At 37.3% G+C, this 17,268-nt stretch overlaps 2 protein-coding genes across 7 annotated transcripts in view; both read left to right on the top strand.

The window, feature by feature from the left end:
• Positions 1–2,553: 2,553 nt before the first annotated feature.
• septin3 (septin 3) lies at positions 2,554–11,525 on the top strand. Of its 2 annotated transcripts, none has more exons than XM_060860295.1 (11): positions 2,554–2,712; positions 4,850–5,086; positions 5,242–5,370; positions 6,837–6,918; positions 7,037–7,174; positions 7,610–7,727; positions 8,860–8,955; positions 9,182–9,278; positions 9,776–9,827; positions 10,232–10,360; positions 10,736–11,525. In XM_060860295.1, exons 1-11 carry the CDS (start codon positions 2,625–2,627, stop codon positions 10,740–10,742), a joined length of 1,173 nt encoding a protein of 390 aa, XP_060716278.1. In that variant the 5' UTR covers positions 2,554–2,624; the 3' UTR covers positions 10,743–11,525. The 2 variants fall into 2 exon arrangements, with proteins under 2 accessions (XP_060716278.1, XP_060716279.1); XM_060860296.1 differs by lacking the exon at positions 2,554–2,712 and adding an exon at positions 3,173–3,412.
• A 3,652-nt stretch (positions 11,526–15,177) lies between these two features.
• atf7ip (activating transcription factor 7 interacting protein) overlaps positions 15,178–17,268 on the top strand; it is a 35,522-nt gene continuing 33,431 nt past the window's right edge. For all 5 annotated transcript variants that reach the window (XM_060860614.1, XM_060860625.1, XM_060860618.1 and 2 more), the window contains exon 1: positions 15,178–15,430. The gene's annotated coding sequence lies outside the window, so the exon portion shown is untranslated. The remainder of the gene's footprint in view (positions 15,431–17,268) is intronic.

Below are 17,268 nucleotides of genomic sequence, written 5' to 3' on the forward strand. Positions count from 1 at the left end.
AATATGGCTTTCTCCTTGCACACAGCCTCTCCACTCATCCCCTACAAGGCTTTCTCCATGTACCCAGCTGCTTGTTTCTCATAGCCCTACTAGACTCTCTCCATGTTCCATACCACTCTCTTCCCCTGTCATCCTGAAAAGGCCTATCCACATCTCCTCATTCAGTGACAGTGGCAGCCTCTTGGATCCTTCATCCCACATTTTTCCATGCAGCAGGTACTTAACAATGTCTCTGTTATCCTTAAAGTGGTCAGTCAAGTGTCAGCAACTGATTGGAATAAATGTTGCGCAATATTGCCGTTTTTCTTTACAGCAAAGCAGGATCTGTTACTGATAGACTGGAATCTCTTCCAAGCAATCAACCTTTAGACCAAACCACTGTCCAATCAGACAATGGTCAGTCTAAATTGACAATAAAATCATCCAGTGAGAGAAGGGCTAAGACAATCCCAATTTCAAAAACAAGAATTCAGCAAAAGCAGAGACAGGAACAGTTACCTAGGTACCAGTACCCAGGGATGCATCCTAAAGATGTGGCTTCAGGAAACAAATACATCATGGATACCATGAAAAAGAAGGAAATTATAAGTCGCCAAAACCTGAAACACATTGTAAGAGGTCCTCAGAGCCTTGGACTCTATAAAAGACGATATCTAACACAGGATCCTGTCTTAATTCAAGCCCGCCTAGGCTTAAACAAAACAGTGAAGACTGTGACCCCTGGATCAAGACTTTTATTTGACAGGGCAAATTCAAAGTTTAACCAAGTTTTGTTAAAAATGCAGAAGGAAAAAGATGGTGCAGATTTGTCTCAATCTAAGCCACAAATGGTAAAATCTGAAGCAGGTAATCAAACATCAGGACTCATGTGTCAGAGCAGTTCAAGCCCTGACAGTCAACGTGAACCATCTTCTAAGCTTCCTAAAGACCATGAGTTCGGTGTATCTCCAAAACAATCAAACATAGTATCTTCCTCATCCTCTTTCAAAGCTCTTTCACATCTATATTGTGATGTAGAGACTCCCAACTCATGCCAGTTCACTGAGGTTTCACAGAAAATAAAATATGAAGGCCCTGCAGATGTTCATGAGTACAGCAGTTCTTCTTTGCTTGAATTAAATACCAGTAATACTGAAAACCATAAATCTACTCATCACAGCAAGCCTCGATTCACTGCTTCAGAAACAGACACATGTATTAGCACACTTAGTCAAACCAAGCAGACGGACTGCTTCCGATTCCCTTTGAAGAGTCATGGATCATCTGCTAAATCCAGTCATTTGCCCAGAATCTGTAGACCTGAGTCGGAAACCGCCACATCAAATTATATTTACACACCCAGACAACTCAACCAGAGTGACCAATTTCCTTTGAAGAGTAGAACTTGCAGACATGTGATCAGAGAAGCTGATAGTTTTTCTGACAGAAAGTCCACATGTCTGATATCTACTCAGGCACAAAATGAAGACTCATCTTCTCAGGAAATAGGAAGAAGATGGTCTCAGAAAAAAGACATTTTCAAGCTATCACAAAAGAGCCACCGTGGTTCAGATACAGATTCTTCCAAATCTAACTCAAGTGAAATAAGCTCTCTAGATGAAGACACACACTTGACAAAACAGAAGAGTTTAGAGGTACAGACAAAGTGTGGTAAATCGTGCAGCACTCGATCTACTAGCGCACAGACATCCAGGGATACAAGGGATGATGCAGCGATTCAGACCACCTCCCCACAAGACATATACAGCTATCCCAACCAGCAAACACATTCAACAAGAGCCATTCCAGAACCTTCCGTGGCTGACTGGATGCCCCAATCTGGAGCTGACAAAGCATGTGAACAGTCATTAATGGAAGAATACAGTCTGAAAGTTGAACAAGTGAATTTTGCTAAGTTACATCAGCAGGATGATTCCCTACAGAGGAAGCCATCTGTTTCTGAGGCGAGGAAAAGTGAGCAAGAGATAATCCCACTTCCTGGTATATATGCATTTACACGTGAGTACAAGCCACATGATTTGTAAGGCTCAATAGGTAAAATGATAATTAATTGCACATTTATATTAAAACATTTGCAAACAAATGCAATTTTACTTACATAAATTTATGCATCCACTTGTATCCACAACTTGTCTGCAGAATTTATTTTCATCTTTTTATTGCTAACTCTTCTATTGCTATCTCCTGCTCCTCAACATGAGGAGTAGATGCATTAGTTGTCTGGTTCAGTTTGAAAATAGTATCCTGAGTATCCTACATCAATTCTACCTACAGGATTGGTCTATATAATTGTTATCACAATCACAGTCATTTGCTAACCCTGTTCATGTACTAGACACTTACGGTACAGTATACATTCTTTATTTCACTAATAACCTTAATACTCTACTAAACCGGCTACTAAAACAACTAACAGCATCAGCTGGTGGAATACAAACTTACATTTTTAACCTTGATTAGTATATATTTTGCAAACCAACTCAATGATAAACAACATTATGGGTTTGAAAAAGAGAGACATACAGTTTTATCAGGCTGCACACATGCATGTTTCCTCATAGGAAGATAAGGGAGGGTATATAGCAAGCTGCAGCGTATGCCGACATGTTCGTACTACAACTGCCATGCGATCAAGTAAATATGAGCTACAGAGGTGGCACACATGTAAACAGGATGCACATGAGAGTGCAACATGGGACAATGCTGTAAAATGTGAGTAGCTGGAATATTACAGCTGAGTGTTAATGGGTTTTTTCTCACTATGTTACTGGGTTCTGTGTATCTGTCTAGGCCTGTAAAAGAGCTGTGCCAGCATTGGCATGAGTCCTGGCAGATTGCCACACTTTTTTAAATATAAATTTCAGAATATTTCTGAACCACCCCTAAACCTGCATAAACAATGTCAGTTAAATATGGAGAAATATTAAACAACATTTTATTACTTAAAACCTAATTTAATGGTTTGAACAACATTGCTTACAGATCATAAGCCTACAGTCTTGAAATCTTTACTTTAAGCAGCATGTTTTTTGTTTTTGTTTTTTTTTTTTTGGATGAAAAGGGTTTTATATATATATATATATATATATATATATATATATATATATATATATATATATATATATATATATATATATATATACACCGTATGTATAACACGTATATTCAATAAATACTACACACCACATATTTAATATAAATAATCTCTAACAGCCCAAATAGTGATCTGCGCATGCACGCTGCATCATTCTGTCGTCTCCTTAGCAACGGGAAGGGACGGAGTAGGGAGGGATTAACGGAGGACGGAGAGCGACGGTTCTTTATACATTGCTCTTTAAGCAGCTCCAGGACACAATTAAATACCTTGTGGTGTTTGCTTTGTCTTTCAAGAAGCTCTGGAGAATCTGAACTGGTGAGTTTGCGCTACTAAAAAAAAACCGTTAAGATGCGTTAACGGGAACGTGATGAACTCAATGAAGAAGTGGATGAAAACAATGGAGGTCCATCCACCGTCACGAGGTTTAGGGATGCTTACATCTCCATATAGGATCAGTGTTATATACTCAACATTGCAGGGTTTTTTTTTCCCTCACCGATCAAACCTGTTCGAGGTTCATAGTGTGTGGGGGATAAAATGCGGGAGTGTGGGGTTTGAAGCCATTTTTTTTTAGGCAGCTTGAATATAGGACATGGACTCCACAGGGATGCAGTGGACTGAGATTAATCCTATTTATACCGCATGTGTTTGTGGCTTTATAAGCTTTAAAAGGCTTATTAAAGGATTAAATTATGACAGATTCTTGTACTTTCGGTTAAATGACCCGTTCTTTTAGGATTTGGGTGCATAAAAACAGATATCTGTGTCGTTCAGGAGAGATGTTTCTCTTCCAATATTACTTGACCTATATTATAATGGAATATATAAATATTAAGGGTTGTTTTTTTTTTTTGTTTTGTTTGTTTGTTCTGTTTTGTTTTTTGGATTTAGAGTTACAGCTGAGAGACATATCTGCTATGTTCAAAGGCTTACTATAAACTTTGTAATATGATTTTGGGAGACTATTTGAAGAAACTATAGTGCACTACCTACAGTATGACTCGTATGATGATCACTAACAGTTGAGTTGTTAATTTGATATTAAGCTGAAACGAGGTGAAAGACAAAACACTTGCATATCGTTTGTGGGATTATATTTGATTGAATGTTGTGGTTATTAAGGCGTTTCTGCATCTCATTACGTTCCTTTGCAGTTGAACATGTGACCTAGAAGCATGTAAAACTGAATGTCTAAGAAGAAAATGAAAAAATAAGGAAACCTTATATCACCATTTTTTTGGGGATTTTTTATTTTTATTTTTATTTTTAATATTATCATTTCAACCTGTTGCAGATTTATTTATTTATTTGTTTGTTTGTTTATTTATTTATTCAATCAGAAAATTTGGTGATTTTAACTCTGACTCTTTACCCAAAAACTAGCCTAGATCTTTAAAAGAAAAATTTGTTGTATTTTCTATAAAGTGTTATGTATTTTATTCATGTGTTGCCATGCATCACTCTCTTGTGCTATAACAGAGGTAGAGCACAAGACACACAGTTTATATCTAACTGCTAAAGAATAGATGTCACAACAGCTATGTGTTTCTGTCAGAAAACTTTATACTGAACGTCTTGACCTTTATTTTAACACAGGCTGTACCTGTATTACAGACTAATAGCTTAGTTGAAACTCCTGGAACAACAAGAAAACATGAAAAGATACTACAAGAGAACTGGAAATCTCTATGCTTGATGTTTGATGTTTAAATTCTTGATGTCTCAGCCGTACTTTCCTTCCTCTTGTTAAAGACATGTCAGAAATCGTGCCCCCAGAAGTGAAACCAAAACCTGTTGTCCCTGCCAAGCCATCTCATGTGGTACTGCCCAACAACACCTCCATTGCACCCCTCCAGGGGTCAGGGGCTGGAAGCCAGGGGTCAGGAGGAGGCTCAACATTGCTGGGATATGTTGGGATAGACACCATTATTGAACAAATGAGGAAGAAAACCATGAAGACTGGCTTTGATTTCAACATCATGATTGTAGGTTAGTGAAAATCCTGAGCTGTGAATTGAGAAGTTAAAGTTATTCTCACCCCACATGATAAACATCTGTAAATTATTTGAATATTGTTTCCTCAGCCCTGTTCTATTATTCTAATGTTTTCTAATTCTAATGTTCTAATGTGTCTTTTAATCTAGGTCAAAGTGGCTTAGGGAAATCCACCATGGTCAATACTCTATTTAAGTCTCAGGTGAGCAGGCGGAGCTCTGGCTGGAGTCGTGATGAGAAGATCCCCAAGACTGTGGAGATTAAATCTGTGTCACACGGTAAGATCTAACAGAGCTGGTGGTTGAGATACATTTTGTTATAAACATGTGAGTCTACATGCATCAATTCTTAACGTCAGACTAATTTGTAAAGTGTGTTATATCTTAAAGTTTTGGGGCATAGTTGCCTTTTCTGAGTTCCTCATTTCTGAAAAAAAAAAAGTCATATTTTGGAGAAATTCCACTCAGGTTTTAGAGCACACCACAGAACACAGTCTCCCTTCCTCAAAGTATCCAGTGATTGCAGTAAGAGTGCCATTTTCATTTTACTCAAACTCAGCACAACTTTTGATATTAGCCTTTCGGATCATGTTAAGTGTGATACCGTCTTAAATTGTTTTACCTCTTACCTCAAAGGCAGAGAATGCTTTTTGTTGGATTGGTTATTTCTCCTCTTCATCATGAGCCATCATTTATGGTGTACCTCAGGCCTTCATCCTGGGCCCTATGCCACTGATTAATTATGTTAAATAGTCCCACAGTCCTACTATGCACTGTCACATTAGTGTTCTTGACTGAAAGTCCTTTGATTAAATAAAAAATAAATAAAAAAACTAAATAAAAATCAAACTCAACTCAATAAGTATTATCTAAAATAAAACCCTATTTCACATTACTGCACTGTATGTTTTACTGGGAGATACGTTCCTAATGTTCTCTTTGTCTTGAACATTCAACATTGAAACAAAGACTCTTTGTCTTTAAGGACATTGACAGAGTCACAGTCGGCCTGGTGTGTCCTCTGCCCCAGGCAATACCACAGGCCTGATACTTAATGTCCTTTGGGTACCAGCATTTGTGCACAGCTGGAAAACAGTAGGGTATGGCATCCGGCCCAGACCCCAAACCAGTCAAGACACTTTGCTGTATAGGATTAATGTTTCAAGAGTGTTGAACGTGCGGGCAGATATAGTATTCCACTGTTGGGTTCTTTCCATGTTGAAAAATTCCCCTTTTACATATTAGAAAGATTTGAAAGATTTATTGTCAGCTCTATGTCTATGGGGTTGGGAGTGTACTTCATGAAAAGCTTTTTGTGTCGATGTTCCCACTGCTTTGCATTTGTCCAAAAATATCTTGCAAATTTTAAGCATGTTCTAAAGGATCTGTTGAACTTTTGTGACAAGAGGATATATTTTGGTAAATTTTTAATATATGCATATTGCTGATGATGAAGTTAGGTTTTAGTTTAGTTTAATTTGATTTTATTGATGTTAATTCATCTTTATAAAATGCAGGAATCCTTCACACCAGAGCTTTATATTTACAGGCAGTTTTGACATGCAAGACAGTTTTCTATAGCATTTCTATTTTTCACTTCCATTATATTTATATGTATTTTGATTTCAATTGAGAACTTATTGATTTTTTGCAATGTGATCCAGATAGTGTTTCAGTCATTCATTATTTTTTGGTTTTGTTACTGACAAGAGTGAGTTCTTGGTCATTGTTATTTTATACTGTAGTCATAGAAGAAGGTGGTGTGAAAATGAAACTGACAGTGATTGACACTCCTGGATTTGGGGACCAGATCAATAACGAAAACTGGTGAGTAAGGAGGTTTTCATAGACTGATATTTTTCTTTTTGTAAATGTGTCCTGTTGTCTATCTCTCTATGTATTACACTCTAGTCAGTTATTTAAAGATCATTTCTTGTGTTTACAGCTGGGAGCCAATATCGAAATATATCAATGAACAGTATGAGAAGTTTTTAAAGGAAGAAGTTAACATTGCCCGTAAAAAACGGATTCCAGACACCCGAGTGCACTGCTGCTTGTACTTCATATCTCCAACTGGACACTCGTGAGCACAAATATATCACATCCTACAATTCAGCACATAATGGTCTAATTAATTCAAAGCTAAAAATAGTTGTCTTCATCTAACTGAAGTGAATTGCCTAAATGCGTATAATAATTGAATTTCTGTGTAAAAATTTCAAAGATTGTGAACATGAATTGGAAAAACAGTTCAGACTTGAGGGTCCATGGAAGATGGTAACATTAATAAAAAGTAATGTACCGACTGGTCAATGGCAGTCTGTTTGGAACAGCCAGTTAATATGACATGTCTGAATGGTAGTCTGAGATTTATTAATCAAGTAAGGCTCATTTGAGACTTTACTGCAGTGATCTCTGCAGTTCAATCTATTAACTTCCCCCCAACCCCCCTCTCTCTGCTGTCCTATAGTTACTCTCTCTGACCTTTCTATTTGTCTCTCTCTTCCACTTGTGTCAGACTGCGACAGCTGGACATTGAGTTCATGAAGCATTTAAGTCGAACTGTAAACATCATTCCTGTCATTGCCAAAGCTGATACTCTCACTCCTGAGGAAAAAACAGAGTTCAAACAGAGGGTGAGAACGTGTGCATGGATGGATGGATGGAGTGATCATTAGATGGATGGATATGTGAAAGAATGGGTAGTATGATAATTGAAAATGTTTAAATGGATGGATTGATGGAAGAAACTTTAGAATGTGGAAAAATAGCTGGATGAATAAGAAATAAGAGGATGGATGAGTGAATGGTGAATGAATACAGTATATGGATGGAAAATGAATAGATGGGTGGCAAGTTGATTGGTGGATGGATAGAGTGATCATTAGATGGATGTGGAAGAATGGGTGGAGGGATAATCAATAGCAGGATGGTTGAGTGAAAAACTAATTAAGAAGGCAATGAATTAACAAAATAAGGACCATGTGGCAACGTGAGACCTGAACATCACACCTACTGTATTTAAGGGTCTTTTTCCAAACTGTGTCCACAAAGTTGGAGTGACACAATAGTTTGTATGTATTTTATACTGTAAAATTACAATTTCCCTTTACTGGAACTAAGTGGTTCAAACCTGTTCCAGCATGAGAATGTCCCTGTGCACAAAGCTAGAGAGCCATAAAGAGATGGTTTGCTAAATATAGTGTGGTAGATATCATGTGGTCTGCAGAGAGCCACGACATCATCACCACTGAAGGTGATTTGGGTTAAACTAGAATTCTTATCGCATGCCAGGATTTCTCACTCGAAATCAGTGCCAGAGCTCAACAATGTTCTTGAACGAATAAGCACAATTCCTCAAAGTAATCTTTAAAAAAAAAACAGTGAAAAGTCTTCTCAGAAGAGTGGAACAAATGACAGCAATAAAGGTGACCCAATTTCATATACGAATACCCAGGGATTTGGATTGGGATGTTCAGTAATAACAATATGGATGTAATGATCAGACCACATACTTTTGGCCAAAAAAATTCATGGATTGAGGGGAGGATCTTTAGAATGTGGATGGATGAGAAATAGGGGGATGTATGAACAGATGGATGTATAAATGAATGGATAGATGGAGGAACGGATGGTCGGATGGATAGATGGAATTATGGATGAAGGGTTAGGGTGTATGGATGGGTGGCTGAGTAGATTGATAGGTAGGTCAGTTGGAGGATAACTGGTATAATAAAAATATATTTCAAATTCTCTTCCTTTGTTCAGGTGAGGAAGGAGCTGGAGGTATGTGGAATTGAATTTTATCCACAAAAGGAGTTTGATGAAGACCAGGAGGACAAGGCTGATAATGATAAGATCAGGGTATAGTGCAAATTGATTGAAATTACTCTTTATGATGCTCAGAAAATGTAATATTTCCTCATGTTGTCCATGTTTCCAGTATTCCTGTCTTCCATCATCCTTCATAAATGAATTTGTATGTTAAGATAGAATTGCTCATTAAATCTGTGTGTGTGTGTGTGTGTGTGTGTGTGTGTGTGTGTGTGTGTGTGTGTGTGTGTGTGTGCGTGTGCGTGTGTGTGTACAGGAGGCCATGCCTTTTGCGGTAGTAGGAAGTGACAAAGAGTACCAAGTCAACTGCAAACGGGTTCTGGGTCGGAAGACTGCCTGGGGAATTGTAGAAGGTGCATAAACTCATTTTGTCATTCTCTGCTCTTCCACTGAAATCAGTTATGACTATAAAGATTCAGATTTAGTAGGACTCATCCCAGTGCTGACTTTGTTGCCTAAGGTCTTACACATTGCAGGACATTGCTTTATAGGAAAATAACCAACAAATATCAACAGCACATACTGAAGTGTTTTATTCCTTTTATACCATAGACATTTACCAACAGTTGTGATTTTTAGATATTATACAATGACCCATTTTACTGTTTATAGTTAGATTTAATGTTGTAAGTTCCTGTTATCAGTTATGAACATGTCTCAGAGTATCGATTTTTTACACAAATTTTATAGAACAATAAAGAATTGCAATACATTTATCATACATATGGAGAAATAAGAAAGTTTTCATGTATGCTTCTCCCCAGATGCAAGTTTTTTGTTTTTGCAGATATTGTTGGAGATGTAATGTAAGATCATTTACATTCAGTTTCTTGTATTGTTTTCCCATCAGTTGAAAACCCGAATCACTGTGAATTCTCACAACTACGGGATTTCCTCATCAGGTAAAATACATTGCAAGACTGTTTTTTTTTTTTTGTTCCTACTGTTGGTCAAGGAAGGAGAGGAGGGAGAAGGGTTCGTAGTGAGAGTAGAGGATGTCGAGGATAGAGTTGGGTGGAAACAGATGATTCGCTTTGGCAACCCCTAACGGGAAAAGCCGAAAGTAGAACAAGAAAAAGATCATTTTCATTTCTGGTTAGAGACAGCTTATAAGTAACACATAAAACACAACAATATATTGTTATAAGGAAAATAATCAACAACAGGGTGGTGTGCAGTATTTCCCCTTCAAAGTTTATTTTCCTCGAGTTTATTCCGTAAACTTTCTAAAAAATGTTAATGCCTCAACTCAGGGTTAATTAATGTTGAACATTATCTATTGATTACTGACGTTGCTACTTTATAGGTCTCACCTCCAAGACCTGAAGGAGGTCACTCATAACATTCATTATGAGACGTACCGGGCCAAAAGGCTCAACGACAACGGAGGACTCCATCCCATTTCAACCAGCAACAGCACACAGGAAAGCAACCTGTAAGAGCCAAACACTGAGCGAGAGAATGATTGAAGAGAGATAAAGAAAGATGATAAGGAATACTATTTTTGTGGATAAATACATCAACACGTGCCCTTGTGGAGTTCATCTTAAAGCTTTAAACCATCTGAGCATGTTTGCCATTGCCTCTCTTTTTGCAAAGCGTCCTTTTTAAAACAAATAATGACAGCACACCAAGCTAAGATGGTGACAGGTGACAGGCCCGAAACTTTGAGTATGGCCTCTAGATAGTACAATAGATACAAGTTAAAATATGGATGGATGACAGCACTGCCATTCACCTGCACACAATATGTAGGAGTTATAGAGATCTTTTTGTGAAGTCTTCTTTGTGTAATCACATTCTCTAATAGGCTTTAGGACAACCTGCCAAAACAAATCAGGACACATTTTTACCAGCCTTGATGGTGATATATTGATGCACACATCAATGTACTCCAATTTAACTGTTCCTTACTGCAACGCAGCATTTAACACTGGCTGCATGTTTTACAAAGCTTACCCTGATTACCAATGAACCTTTTGAACACCGATTCAGGACTCAAGCACACCCAGTACTGATTCCTCTCAACCCAAGGTTTTTGAATGAATGTTTACCCCCATACATTTTGTAAACTTGTTTCTAGACCGTGTGCGTTTGTGTGTTTGTCTGTGTGCGTGTGTGAGTGTGTGTGTGTGTGTGTGTGTGTGTGTGAGTGTGTGTAAAGAGAGAGAATGTGCCTTTATATCTTTTTGGTCTATCTTTCCAGTGTTCAAACAACTCAAATACATAATGTTCAACTTTAGTTTTTGTTTTTTTGTTGTTTTTTATCAGATGAATATTTTATCTGTGCCATTATTTGTATCAGTGTGCATGTATATTGCTGGAACAATGGTATTGCTTGATGTCTAAATGTTCACTTTGGTGTTAACCACTTGATAATTTAGTCAAAGCACAGGTCAATTCATTATCCATTTAGGCAAGAGAAATTGAACTGTATCACTCACTCAGATCATCTTATACATTTTGCCAATCTCTGGCAATTTTCTTGTTTTTTCTCATTAATGCTTTTTGTGAAATATTAAATTACAAGGATGGTATTCTTGCTGAGTGTCTTTAAGTATTATTTATTACATAATTTAATAAACATGTTTTTTCCATCACTTTTTGATTCCCTTCGACTTTTCTATAACCGTATATCGTCTACAGTGTTTCTGCTTTATGAAATACTGCAGAAATTTAAATAACAAATCACTGTGCAGTACCACAGAACACTGACCTGCACATGAACAGCCAAGAAAGAACGGCCGAATGTAAAACCCAACTTTGTGGTTCTTATATTTTTTCTTACTGAACTGAGTCTCTGTTGTAACCAGGACTGTTTCTAAACTAAACCAGGTAATGTTAGAAATCACTGAGAAGTGACTGTCATGAAGCATTTGTCTATCTGTGTGTTGGGAACACAAAAAAATACTACTTTAATGATAATTAATCAGATTTAGTCGATCTTGTTTATGTACAGAAAAAAGTTAGTTGCTAACATATTAGCTTGTATCTAGAGTAAGAAGCCTTGGGGTCAAGTTACTACTAGCTTGTTACTCCTAGCTATGACAACAGTAGCCTACTGACTCCTTAAAGATAAAGAAGTTTTTTAAATGTTCAGACAAACTCACTATGCCCCTGTAGGTTTTCACAAACGACAATAGGCAAACGGATTGTGTGTCTATGAGTAGATAAGAAACTCCATGTGGAAAACATTGCCTCATCGAGGATTTTGCATTCAGGTTTTTTTTTTTTACCTAACTGAATAACTCATAAAGCCTGCTGCATTTTGGCTAAATGCAATAACTGTTAAAAACAAACATATTTGTAGTTATACTCAGACTTAAATAAATTGGTAATGAGTTGTCATAGTAATAGCTGCACCATAGAGCTTCTCAAGATGTTGGAGAAAGTTGTTCGTCATGTCTTTCAGTGAGAGCATGTGCATGTCCTATCGAAGGACAGAACGCATTCCAGGACAAGAGTTGACATGAAATAAATTGTATTTACCTCATTTGGCTGACACTGTTATGTAAAGTGACATACAGTACACACGTGCATATGCACACCGGCTCTAAACAATTGACATTTATTTAGCTTCTTAAGAAAAATCATGTTACCATTTTGTACAACTGAGCAATTAATGGTTAAGGGGCCTAGTAGGACATTACTCTGGGGCCCAGGATTTGCAGCTTGGTGGACCTGGGATTCAAGCTCACAACCTCCTGAAGCAGTGCACCACCTTATCCACTGAGATACCACTTCTATACACACGCTCATTTAATCCTCAACGTGAACATGTATTTTCGCCATCAGGGGGAGTCGTAGGACAATAAACACAACATCAAACATGTTCAGCATGTCCACAGGATGGCACACAGCCCAACGCTGGCGCACGAGCGCCACGTGGAACGCGAAAGTTGAAGTGCGCGGGTTTTCGATATGCGCGACATTGCAACATCGCAGATATCGAATAGTAACTGACACAATTTCGTTTAACATAGTATCACGACATAACATAACATTCTTTACAAAAACACGTCAACTCTTTAATCACTTGATCTAAATTAAGTTGGAACTGTCGTGAAATGTTGTCTAATGATATAGTAAGACTCGTGATCGTTTAAATTAGATTAGATTAAATGAGAGAGCTTTTTTCTTCATGGTTGTCGAGCTACACTGTCACCATGTTTGTTCTCAGGCTGATTGTTTCTTCCCGCGCGCGCCTCTCCTTCAACCCCTCCCTCTTCGTAGTGAGGGGGGGAAATGGGCGTGGTCAGAGAGTTGCTTTAGAAAATTCTAGAAAAGAAAACATGGAGGCTGTTGCCCTGAGTACCTACTGTTTTATAATTTTACACATGACCCATTTAACTTTTGGCTAAGTTTCGACACGTTTCCTTATGTGTGTTAATCCACATACTCAACTGCACTATTTATTTTTATTTGTACACAACAGTGCTTTTTTTTATTATCAGATTCTGATACAGTCTTTTTGTTTTAGGACCTGGAATGTTAAGATGAACTGAAAACAAAACAAAAAACCTAAAATGTTGTTCTGGAATCCTGGGTGGCTCTTTCCGTCCTGATCTGAAAGCGAGAAGCGAGGCATTTAATATGAATCGACGTTATTGCTGGGGGCCACATATCAGATTAGGCCTAAATAAGCATGTAATAAATAAATATATATATATTTTATATATATATATATATATATATATATATCTTTTCCAAATGTAAAAAATATCTATTTTTTCCCTAGAGGTTGTTGGTGGAACTGCAATATAAATAGGCTAGCAGACATTTTAGGCAGACAGAAAACACACAAAGTCTCAAACTGAATGTGGTTTAGCAACAAAATGGCTGACTATTTACTAATAGCTTTTAGCAAATTTTCACTCTTGAGCTTTTCCATATCTTTACTTTCTTTGTACTTTTGTCTCTTTATGCCACCAGAAGGTGTTTAGCCCACCGATATCGCTTATTTCAAAATAGTAAGGTTGTTTCGTAAGAAGACAATAAACTGACAGAAAACTAGCTTCTTTGTTAATGTTTACAGGCCTTTTAATGGAAGATTATGCAAAAGTCATTTTGCTATGAGTCATTAATACTGATGAATCATGCACAGTATGAGCAAAGACATTAAAATATGAGGCAAAAGGGTAAATTAAAAAAATAGCTGGTCTTTGGAGATTAGTCATTTATAGAAAATAAAAATAATAGATTAACATTATGGTACATTTTGTAATTAGGTGATATACAAGTGATGACAGTAACAACAATTATAACCTATAATTAATCATATATGCATATATATGTTATGCTGTATATTTCAGACATGCTAGACACAGAGCTGAACATATTGCACTGACATTACACTGGCTCCACCCACCCATCCCCCTTCCCCCCTCTCGCGCACATCTCGTGTTTCCCTTCCCCCACTTTCCTCACCACAATCGTAATTTATTTATTTATTTGTTTGTTATTGTTATTGCATGTGCATTTTGACAACATTAGCTCTCCTTTTCATATGCGTTACACATCTCTTCAAATATATCACGATGACCACATGTATCGTGAATTCGGTATCGTAATCCCCCATCCCCCACACACACACGCACACTCACACACGCACACACACCCCACGCGCACGTGGTCGTTTGGGGATTGTGCGAAAGGAGGAGGGTGAAAGTGGTGGGAGGGTCGGGCAGAGTGAAACGATCCCCATAAAATCGTTCTCGCATGGGTTTAGTTGATATATGACACATCTGAGAAGCGTCAGAACAGTTAACCCTAACATTATATATAAATACATAATATATTTATTATATATGCACATGATGTGCTCCTTATATATGCACATGATGGTATAGACAATTACTAGCATTATTACCAGTATTGCATGTTAATAATGTGTCTGTATGAATTCCAAAACATTTCAATACGATATCGCGGTTAAAGCGATATTAAACTACAATATATGTATAAATATATATAAATATATATAACACAAACGTGATATAATTTCACAGTTTCTCGTGCACGTTGTTACACCATTCACATTTTATAACTTTTTTTTGTTCATTTTAGCTCATATAGCGTCATTTATTTTGTTTTTTTCTGCTAAACTCTCTACAGCAGGTAGGAGGTAGTCGTTTTCTCTCAATCGCTTTGCTCTCGCACAGACCTTCCCCCCCCTCCTTTCGGAACTCCTCTCTCTGCGCGCGAGAGAGGAAGAGAGCGCTCGAGACTATACACTGTTTCACCCAGACCGCGGTCACACACACACACACATTCACACTCACACACACACACTCCTACTGTCTACAGTCAGTCCACTTGTGTGTTTGTGTGACTGTATGCAATTCCGTCACCCTTACGCGTTGATGAGTCGCGCTGTAAGCCTGGTACTTTCAAATCAGGAACTGAATCAGTGCATGTAAACAATAACATAAGCAAAGACCAGATATTTGCTCATGCTTTCTGGACGTACCGGTGAAAGTACACGCGCATCGCCGGTCTAAACACGGTGAGTTTTTGCACTTAACCAACTTCGTTCGCTGTTTTCTAAAATGCATTTTTAACAATACTGCATTTTTGACTGTTTATCAAAATTTCAGCCCCATTCGTTAGTTTTAATTGAGTTTCAGCCATTTACATGTCTTTTGACTACAACTGTTAACCCTGTTACTGGGGAAGGTCCTGATAGTCGGATATTGCATTACTTAATCCAACAGTAACCCTGAAGTGTATATATTTTTGTTAGATATGCATTAACTACTAAATGGAATCAACCAAAAACCAATCATTTTTTAGTGATTGCAAGTTATCATGTTAGAGCATAATTATTTAAGACACTGAAATGTAATGACACTGTAATTAGTTAACCTTAACATGGTTGTGATTGTGCAATGGCATATAATTACTGTGCCCCTTGCAACAAGTTGCCATCCTATTGAGTTCTTTAGACATGTAGGTAGTTATGGTACTTTAATGGTGAATACAATTTGCCTGCCAGATAGTGAATTTTTTTCCAGTGGCCCACTGGAAGCAAATGAGAACCACAAATGAATTAGCATACACCAGGTCAAGTTCATGCAGAACTTGTTAAAATCTATATTTAGATGTAGGTCAAGTTTATGAAGAACTTCTTAAAATCTAGATTTCAGCTTGAATAATTTTATTTTGGCATGGCCAGTTTGAGTGTGAAAAATTGTCTGGTGTTTGCATTTTGACTAATGCAGACAAAAACCCAACAAGACCCTAGTTTAAAGGTGGACCATAAACTGCTTAAATACAATACGTTGGGTACAATACCTGTTTAGCATGTGGTCTGTGCTGAACACACGACAGAATGTTTCAGATATGTAAAACACACCCCCTAATAAATGTGAACAATTTTGAGTATTTTAATAAGTTTTGTATTATTTCTAATGTCTGTATTTTCAAGGGGATTAAAATCATTTTCCATGTTCTCAGGTTCCTCTAATTTATCAAATGCACACATTCAACATGTTCACAGATAAGAAAAAGGGAATAATATGGCAGAATCTGTTGCAAATCTGCATTAAATGCCACAATAAGCGTTTGAGAAAATCTCGGCATGTAGAAACGTATGCTCAAGGTGGTACTTATGTGTTTCCCAATGACCCTGGTGGTTAATAAATGGTAAGCTTTAATATAACATTCATAACTATTGTTTTTAACATTAGATTTTCTATTAAATTGAATCTGTTCTACTTTGGTGTATCTACTGTCCCTTTTTGAATGGCAATGTCTGTCAGTGAATATTAGTATCAAGATGGTAAAGTATAATGTTTTCTTCTATAAATAATTTTTAGGGGTTGTACCATATACTTATATCATTGGGTGTGTGGCTTTGGAAATTTGGAATAAACTGTGATGGAAAAACGGTCACTTACAAGTAAAGCAAGGCTTGTTGCCTGATGGCCATAACCCTCTATTGTATCGATGGAATGTTTTTGATGATCATTTGGCCATGGTTGGCCTGGCAATCCTCTACCTAGTATTAAAACCACAGTAAAACCACAGTCACATTTGTGGCCTTCCTTTCTACTCATCTTCAAGACTTCCAGGGCAGTTTCTTGTCTGTCTACTGGAGGCTATATATTAGTAATTCCAAAAGTTCCTAATACATACTGATAGGGCCCCCTCAGAAATAGCTATGATACTGTACTTTATTGAGGAGGAGAATCACTTATGTTCACCTTATAATACATAGGGTGTGATGAAGCAACATTAAATCTGTGAAATGTGGTGAAGGTAGACATGATCTTCATGTTGCCACTTTGCATGCCACACTTTGAGTGCTGCCCGTCAGGTAGCGATAAAGGTAGCAATATTGTT

This window comes from Tachysurus vachellii, chromosome 24 (genome assembly GCF_030014155.1).
Source record: "Tachysurus vachellii isolate PV-2020 chromosome 24, HZAU_Pvac_v1, whole genome shotgun sequence".
Taxonomy (NCBI): Eukaryota; Metazoa; Chordata; class Actinopteri; order Siluriformes; family Bagridae; genus Tachysurus; species Tachysurus vachellii.

Excerpts from the sequence above, each read along its gene's own strand:
- septin3 (XM_060860295.1), top strand. The coding sequence starts at position 2,625 with ATGCGATCAAGTAAATATGAGCTACAGAGGTGGCACACATGTAAACAG. Across the intron at positions 6,919-7,036 it reads CAGATCAATAACGAAAACTG|CTGGGAGCCAATATCGAAAT; the intron begins GTGAGTAAGGAG and ends TTGTGTTTACAG. Across the intron at positions 9,279-9,775 it reads TGCCTGGGGAATTGTAGAAG|TTGAAAACCCGAATCACTGT; the intron begins GTGCATAAACTC and ends TTTTCCCATCAG.